The 10,069-nt window shown below is 40.6% G+C and overlaps 1 protein-coding gene across 2 annotated transcripts in view; it reads left to right on the plus strand.

Moving 5' to 3' along the window:
* Nucleotides 1–3,765, plus strand: part of LOC110487211 (calmodulin-regulated spectrin-associated protein 3) — a 48,109-nt gene extending 44,344 nt beyond the window's left edge. For both annotated transcript variants that reach the window (XM_090195126.1, XM_090195127.1), the window contains one exon: nt 2,800–3,765. In XM_090195126.1, the coding sequence (XP_090051252.1) occupies nt 2,800–3,084 (285 nt within the window). In that variant the 3' untranslated portion in view covers nt 3,085–3,765. The remainder of the gene's footprint in view (nt 1–2,799) is intronic.
* The last annotated feature ends 6,304 nt before the right edge of the window (nt 3,766–10,069 follow it).

Here is a 10,069-nt window from a genome sequence, read left to right on the forward strand (position 1 = left end):
CACACACAGTACTAACACAACCACATAGGGCTTTATACACACACAGTACTAACACAACCACATAGGGCTTTATACACACACAGTACTAACTAACCACATAGGGCTTTATACACACACAGTACTAACACATCCACATAGGGCTTTATATACACACAGTACTAACTAACCACATAGGGCTTTATATACACACAGTACTAACACAACCACATAGGGCTTTATACACACACAGTACTAACTAACCACATAGGGCTTTATACACACACAGTACTAACACAACCACATAGGGCTTTATACACACACAGTACTAACTAACCACATAGGGCTTTATACACACACAGTACTAACTAACCACATAGGGCTTTATACACACACAGTACTAACACAACCACATAGGGCTTCATACACACACAGTACTAACTAACCACATAGGGCTTTATACACACACAGTACTAAAACAACCACATAGGGCTTTATACACACACAGTACTAACACAACCACATAGGGCTTTATACACACACAGTACTAACTAACCACATAGGGCTTTATACACACACAGTACTAACACAACCACATAGGGCTTTATACACACACAGTACTAACACAAACACATAGGGCTTTATACACACACAGTACTAACTAACCACATAGGGCTTTATACACACACAGTACTAACACAACCACATAGGGCTTTATACACACACAGTACTAACTAACCACATAGGGCTTTATACACACACAGTACTAACTAACCACATAGGGCTTTATACACACACAGTACTAACTAACCACATAGGGCTTTATACACACACAGTACTAACACAACCACATAGGGCTTTATACACACACAGTACTAACTAACCACATAGGGCTTTATACACACACAGTACTAACTAACCACATAGGGCTTTATACACACACAGTACTAACACAACCACATAGGGATTTATACACACACAGTACTAACACAACCACATAGGGCTTTATACACACACAGTACTAACTAACCACATAGGGCTTTATACACACACAGTACTAACTAACCACATAGGGCTTTATACACACACAGTACTAACACAACCACATAGGGCTTTATACACACACAGTACTAACACAACCACATAGGGCTTTATACACACACAGTACTAACTAACCACATAGGGCTTTATACACACACAGTACTAACACAACCACATAGGGCTTTATACACACACAGTACTAACTAATTAGCCACATAGGGCTTTATACACACACAGTACTAACTAACCACATAGGGCTTTATACACACACAGTACTAACTAACCACATAGGGCTTTATATACACACAGTACTAACTAACCACATAGGGCTTTATACACACACAGTACTAACTAACCACATAGGGCTTTATACACACACAGTACTAACTAACCACATAGGGCTTTATACACACACAGTACTAACTAACCACATAGGGCTTTATACACACACACAGTACTAACTAACCACATAGGGCTTTATACACACACAGTACTAACACAACCACATAGGGCTTTATACACACACAGTACTAACTAACCACATAGGGCTTTATACACACACAGTACTAACACAACCACATAGGGCTTTATACACACACAGTACTAACTAACCACATAGGGCTTTATACACACACAGTACTAACTAACCACATAGGGCTTTATACACACACAGTACTAACTAACCACATAGGGCTTTATACACACACAGTACTAACTAACCACATAGGGCTTTATACACACACAGTACTAACACAACCACATAGGGCTTTATACACACACAGTACTAACTAACCACATAGGGCTTTATACACACACAGTACTAACACAACCACATAGGGCTTTATACACACACAGTACTAACACAACCACATAGGGCTTTATACACACACAGTACTAACACAACCACATAGGGCTTTATACACACACAGTACTAACACAACCACATAGGGCTTTATACACACACAGTACTAACTAACCACATAGGGCTTTATACACACACAGTACTAACTAACCACATAGGGCTTTATACACACACAGTACTAACACAACCACATAGGGCTTTATACACACACAGTACTAACTAACCACATAGGGCTTTATACACACACAGTACTAACACAACCACATAGGGCTTTATACACACACAGTACTAACACAACCACATAGGGCTTTATACACACACAGTACTAACTAACCACATAGGGCTTTATACACACACAGTACTAACACAACCACATAGGGCTTTATACACACACAGTACTAACACAACCACATAGGGCTTTATACACACACAGTACTAACTAACCACATAGGGCTTTATACACACACAGTACTAACTAACCACATAGGGCTTTATACACACACAGTACTAACTAACCACATAGGGCTTTATACACACACACAGTACTAACTAACCACATAGGGCTTTATACACACACAGTACTAACACAACCACATAGGGCTTTATACACACACTGTACTAACTAACCACATATGGCTTTATACACACACAGTACTAACTAACCACATAGGGCTTTATACACACACAGTACTAACTAACCACATAGGGCTTTATACACACACAGTACTAACACAACTAACTAACCAGACTTAGTTTTCTTTGAAATACTGCTCAAAAGTGCACACACACACACACACACACACACACACACACACACACACACACACACACACACACACACACACACACACACACACACACACACACACACACACACACGTTTTCCTCCACACAAACATTGTTTTCTCCCCCCCCACCAGGAGATGGAGAAGAGTCCAGCCAACCACTTCCTGATTCTGTTCCGTGATTCCAACTGTCAGTTCCGAGCCGTCTACACCATGAGCCCCGAGACTGACGAGCTCATCCGATTGGCCGGGGTGGGCCCGCGTGTCGTAAGCCCCGCCCTGGTGGAGTCCATCTATAAGTACAGCTCCGACAGGAAACAGTTCAGCTGTATCCCGTCCAAGACCATGTCCATGAGTGTCGACGCCTTCACCTTACCAGGACACCTGTGGCACAGCAAGAGACCTGGCAAGCCAAAATAACCATGTATATACTGTATATACATACACACCTGTGGCACAGCAAGAGGCCTGGCAAGCCAAAATAACCATGTATATACTGTATATACATACACACCTGTGGCACAGCAAGAGGCCTGGCAAGCCAAAATAACCATGTATATACTGTATATACATACACACCTGTGGCACAGCAAGAGGCCTGGCAAGCCAAAATAACCATGTATATACTGTATATACATACACACCTGTGGCACAGCAAGAGGCCTGGCAAGCCAAAATAACCATGTATATACTGTATATACATACACACCTGTGGCACAGCAAGAGGCCTGGCAAGCCAAAATAACCATGTATATACTGTATATACATACACACCTGTGGCACAGCAAGAGACCTGGCAAGCCAAAATAACCATGTATATACTGTATATACATACACACCTGTGGCACAGCAAGAGGCCTGGCAAGCCAAAATAACCATGTATATACTGTATATACATACACACCTGTGGCACAGCAAGAGACCTGGCAAGCCAAAATAACCATGTATATACTGTATATACATACACACCTGTGGCACAGCAAGAGGCCTGGCAAGCCAAAATAACCATGTATATACTGTATATACATACACACCTGTGGCACAGCAAGAGGCCTGGCAAGCCAAAATAACCATGTATATACTGTATATACATACACACCTGTGGCACAGCAAGAGGCCTGGCAAGCCAAAATAAACATGTATATACTGTATATACATACACACCTGTGGCACAGCAAGAGGCCTGGCAAGCCAAAATAAACATGTATATACTGTATATACATACACACCTGTGGCACAGCAAGAGGCCTGGCAAGCCAAAATAAACATGTATATACTGTATATACATACACACCTGTGGCACAGCAAGAGGCCTGGCAAGCCAAAATAACCATGTATATACTGTATATACATACACACCTGTGGCACAGCAAGAGACCTGGCAAGCCAAAATAACCATGTATATACTGTATATACATACACACCTGTGGCACAGCAAGAGGCCTGGCAAGCCAAAATAACCATGTATATACTGTATATACATACACACCTGTGGCACAGCAAGAGACCTGGCAAGCCAAAATAACCATGTATATACTGTATATACATACACACCTGTGGCACAGCAAGAGACCTGGCAAGCCAAAATAACCATGTATATACTGTATATACATACACACCTGTGGCACAGCAAGAGGCCTGGCAAGCCAAAATAACCATGTATATACTGTATATACATACACACCTGTGGCACAGCAAGAGGCCTGGCAAGCCAAAATAAACATGTATATACTGTATATACATACATACAGGAATGGATACACACACACACACACACACAAACAACTGAATTACTGTTTGTCCTGCATGGGACACACTACCCCTCTCGCCCTTCTCATCGGACCTACTGACTGTTGACGAGGTGCTTTCTCTCCCCTGTATGTGCATGGAAATGGAACAGTCCAACTATCCACCCTTATGGAGAAGGCTCTAAGACTCGTCCACACGCGGGGGATACTGAAGACCAGTTGTTGTTGTTGTAAAAATGACCTTTTCAATCTTAAATGGTTACACTACACAGAAACAAACTCTACACAAAAAAAGTGTATCTTTCTCTTTTTTTAGTTAAAACGTTCTCCTGGAAATGTCTGAGGTACAAAATGATTGTTTCTCTGCTACCCATAAACCCTTTGGCCTTATGTTCTGTTCACTACTAGCTGGAGGCATGCTAGCCATTGTGTAGGTTGACTAAAGTTTTCTGTTTTATAACACGATCCTTCTAATGCCTTCTGCCCAACGACTGGCAGGCACAGGACTTTTATTATCCTGCAAACCACTTCTGCCCAACGACTGGCAGGCACGGGACTTTTATTATCCTGCAAACCACTTCTGCCCAACGACTGGCAGGCACGGGACTTTTATTATCCTGCAAACCACTTCTGCCCAACGACTGGCAGGCACGGGACTTTTATTATCCTGCAAACCACTTCTGCCCAACGACTGGCAGGCACGGGACTTTTATTATCCTGCAAACCACTTCTGCCCAACGACTGGCAGGCACGGGACTTTTATTATCCTGCAAACCACTTCTGCCCAACGACTGCCAGGCACGGGACTTTTATTATCCTGCAAACCACTTCTGCCCAACGACTGGCAGGCACGGGACTTTTATTATCCTGCAAACCACTTCTGCCCAACGACTGGCAGGCACGGGACTTTTATTATCCTGCAAACCACTTCTGCCCAACGACTGGCAGGCACGGGACTTTTATTATCCTGCAAACCACTTCTGCCCAACGACTGGCAGGCACGGGACTTTTATTATCCTGCAAACCACTTCTGCCCAACGACTGGCAGGCACGGGACTTTTATTATCCTGCAAACCACTTCTGCCCAACGACTGGCAGGCACGGGACTTTTATTATCCTGCAAACCACTTCTGCCCAACGACTGGCAGGCACGGGACTTTTATTATCCTGCAAACCACTTCTGCCCAACGACTGGCAGGCACAGGACTTTTATTATCCTGCAAACCACTTCTGCCCAACGACTGGCAGGCACGGGACTTTTATTATCCTGCCAACCACTTCTGCCCAACGACTGGCAGGCACGGGACTTTTATTATCCTGCCAACCACTTCTGCCCAACGACTGGCAGGCACGGGACTTTTATTATCCTGCCAACCACTTCTGCCCAACGACTGGCAGGCACAGGACTTTTATTATCCTGCAAACCACTTCTGCCCAACGACTGGCAGGCACGGGACTTTTATTATCCTGCAAACCACTTCTGCCCAACGACTGGCAGGCACGGGACTTTTATTATCCTGCCAACGCCTGGGTCAAAACAAGGAATGGCAGACGTGTTGTTTAATGTGAATAGGAGAAAAGAACAGGAGATGTGTGTTCAGCAAATAGCACAAAGTCAAAGATTGTACATAGCTGTGACGGACGGGCCATCATTAAGGCCTAGATTCAATCCGATTCCGCACTATAGCTCGACTGAAATTTAAAAGCACCTGTTCCCGCATTCGCCAAGACTGCATTCTCGACAAACGCTGAATACGTTGGCCAAATCGGAAATTACCTTGAAATTTAAATCACGCTATAAGGCAGATGTTCTGCGCTATGGATTGAATCCCTAATCTGCCATAACTGATTTGTACAAAGACGCTGCAGCATGGACATGTGGTCTCACAGTGCTTGACTTGGACAGGACCTCACCGGGACTGAGTACCGAACGGCACCTCTAATGTTCTACTGCTTGACTTGGACAGGAGCTCACCGGGACTGAGTACCGAACGGCACCTCAAATGTTCTACTGCTTGACTTGGACAGGAGCTCACCGGGACTGAGTACCGAACGGCACCTCAAATGTTCTACTGCTTGACTTGGACAGGAGCTCACCGGGACTGAGTACCGAACGGCACCTCAAATGTTCTACTGCTTGACTTGGACAGGAGCTCACCGGGACTGAGTACCGAACGGCACCTCAAATGTTCTACTGCTTGACTTGGACAGGAGCTCACCGGGACTGAGTACCGAACGGCACCTCAAATGTTCTACTGCTTGACTTGGACAGGAGCTCACCGGGACTGAGTACCGAACGGCACCTCAAATGTTCTACTGCTTGACTTGGACAGGAGCTCACCGGGACTGAGTACCGAACGGCACCTCAAATGTTCTACTGCTTGACTTCCTGCACCTCTTACAGAATATTATCTCTAAACCTTTGCAAAGTTCCTGCACCTAAATATAAACAGTACCGGTACTCAAAATGAGTACTGGCACCTATTTTAGTCCAAGTCAAGCACTGGTTCTTATGGGTTGTCAGCCAATAGAAATGTAAAACCCTGACAGTTAAAGGTCAGGGGTCAGGGGTTATGACCCACCCACGGTACAGTCGGGTTAATAAAGTAGATGTGTTTTAAAACCTGACTCTGTCTATCTGAACTAAACAGTTGTCTGAACCTCTCTCTCTCTCTCCCTCTCTATATCTCTCTCTCTTTCCTCCCCCACTCCCTCCCTCCCATCGTCCCTGTCTTATTTCATCAACATTGTTTTTCTCTCTCTTATTTTAGGGTTATATCATTATGATAATCACAACCCAACTGTATAAAGTTGAATTATACTATATATAATGTCACTGTAAATGCCCTGCTGTCACGGCAGATTTCCTCCTCTTCGTCTGAGGAGGAGGAGGAGTAAGGATCGGACCAAGATGCGGCGAGGTAATTCGTCATTTTAATGGGAAAAACTGGACACAACAAAACAACAAAGTGACAACCGTGAAGCTAATGAATGATCGTGCTGAACACAAACACTACACATAGACAATCACCCACAACCCACAATGACAAAACAGGCTACCTAAATATGGTTCCCAATCAGAGACAACGACTAACACCGGCCTCTGATTGAGAACCGTATCAGGCCCAAACACAGAAACAGACAAACTAGACATCCAACATAGAATGCCCACTCAGATCACACCCTGACCAAACAAAACATAGAAACATACAAAGCAAACTATGGTCAGGGTGTGACACCTGCGGCAGCTAACTCACTGAGATGACCTCAAGTAGTATTTAGTAACCTAGAAAATAAATGCAGAGAGAACTACTGTATAGAATAAATAAATATACCTAATTATGTGTACATTCTACTAGAGTATGTATAGTGATAGTTATAGGATATGTACATTTCACTAGGGTATAGTGGTAGTTATATATACATTCTACTAGGGTATAGTGGTAGTTATATATACATTCTACTAGGGTATAGTGGTAGTTATATATACATTCTACTAGGGTATACTGGTAGTTATATATACATTCTACTAGGGTATAGTGGTAGTTATATATACATTCTACTAGGGTATACTGGTAGTTATATATACATTCTACTAGGGTATAGTGGTAGTTATATATACATTCTACTAGGGTATAGTGGTAGTTATATATACATTCTACTAGGGTATAGTGGTAGTTATATATACATTCTACTAGGGTATAGTGGTAGTTATATATACATTCTACTAGGGTATAGTGGTAGTTATAATATATGTACATTATACTAGGGTATAGTGGTAGTTATAATATATATACATTTCACTAGGGTATAGTGGTAGTTATAATATATGTACATTCTACTAGGGTATAGTGGTAGTTATATATACATTCTACTAGGGTATAGTGGTAGTTATATATACATTCTACTAGGGTATAGTGGTAGTTATATATACATTATACTAGGGTATAGTGGTAGTTATATATACATTCTACTAGGGTATAGTGGTAGTTATATATACATTCTACTAGGGTATAGTGGTAGTTATAATATATGTACATTCTACTAGGGTATAGTGGTAGTTATATATACATTCTACTAGGGTATAGTGGTAGTTATATATACATTCTACTAGGGTATACTGGTAGTTATATATACATTCTACTAGGGTATAGTGGTAGTTATATATACATTCTACTAGGGTATAGTGGTAGTTATATATACATTCTACTAGGGTATAGTGGTAGTTATATATACATTCTACTAGGGTATAGTGGTAGTTATATATACATTCTACTAGGGTATAGTGGTAGTTATATATACATTATACTAGGGTATAGTGGTAGTTATATATACATTCTACTAGGGTATAGTGGTAGTTATATATACATTATACTAGGGTATAGTGGTAGTTATATATACATTCTACTAGGGTATAGTGGTAGTTATATATACATTCTACTAGGGTATAGTGGTAGTTATATATACATTCTACTAGGGTATAGTGGTAGTTATATATACATTCTACTAGGGTATACTGGTAGTTATATATACATTCTACTAGGGTATAGTGGTAGTTATATATACATTCTACTAGGGTATAGTGGTAGTTATATATACATTCTACTAGGGTATACTGGTAGTTATATATACATTCTACTAGGGTATAGTGGTAGTTATATATACATTCTACTAGGGTATAGTGGTAGTTATATATACATTCTACTAGGGTATAGTGGTAGTTATATATACATTCTACTAGGGTATAGTGGTAGTTATATATACATTCTACTAGGGTATAGTGGTAGTTATATATACATTCTACTAGGGTATAGTGGTAGTTATATATACATTCTACTAGGGTATACTGGTAGTTATATATACATTCTACTAGGGTATAGTGGTAGTTATATATACATTCTACTAGGGTATAGTGGTAGTTATAATATATGTACATTATACTAGGGTATAGTGGTAGTTATATATACATTCTACTAGGGTATAGTGATAGTTATAGGATATGTACATTTCACTAGAGTATAGTGGTAGTTATATATACATTCTACTAGGGTATAGTGGTAGTTATATATACATTCTACTAGGGTATACTGGTAGTTATATATACATTCTACTAGGGTATAGTGGTAGTTATATATACATTCTACTAGGGTATAGTGGTAGTTATAATATATGTACATTATACTAGGGTATAGTGGTAGTTATATATACATTCTACTAGGGTATAGTGGTAGTTATAATATATGTACATTATACTAGGGTATAGTGGTAGTTATATATACATTCTACTAGGGTATAGTGATAGTTATAGGATATGTACATTTCACTAGAGTATAGTGGTAGTTATATATACATTCTACTAGGGTATAGTGGTAGTTATATATACATTCTACTAGGGTATACTGGTAGTTATATATACATTCTACTAGGGTATAGTGGTAGTTATATATACATTCTACTAGGGTATAGTGGTAGTTATATATACATTCTACTAGGGTATAGTGGTAGTTATAATATATGTACATTCTACTAGGGTATAGTGGTAGTTATAATATATGTACATTATACTAGGGTATAGTGGTAGTTATATATACATTCTACTAGGGTATAGTGGTAGTTATAATATATGTACATTATACTAGGGTATAGTGGTAGTTATA

This window comes from Oncorhynchus mykiss, chromosome 13, assembly GCF_057628025.1.
Source record: "Oncorhynchus mykiss isolate SJ-2025 chromosome 13, ASM5762802v1, whole genome shotgun sequence".
In the NCBI taxonomy this organism is placed as follows: Eukaryota; Metazoa; Chordata; class Actinopteri; order Salmoniformes; family Salmonidae; genus Oncorhynchus; species Oncorhynchus mykiss.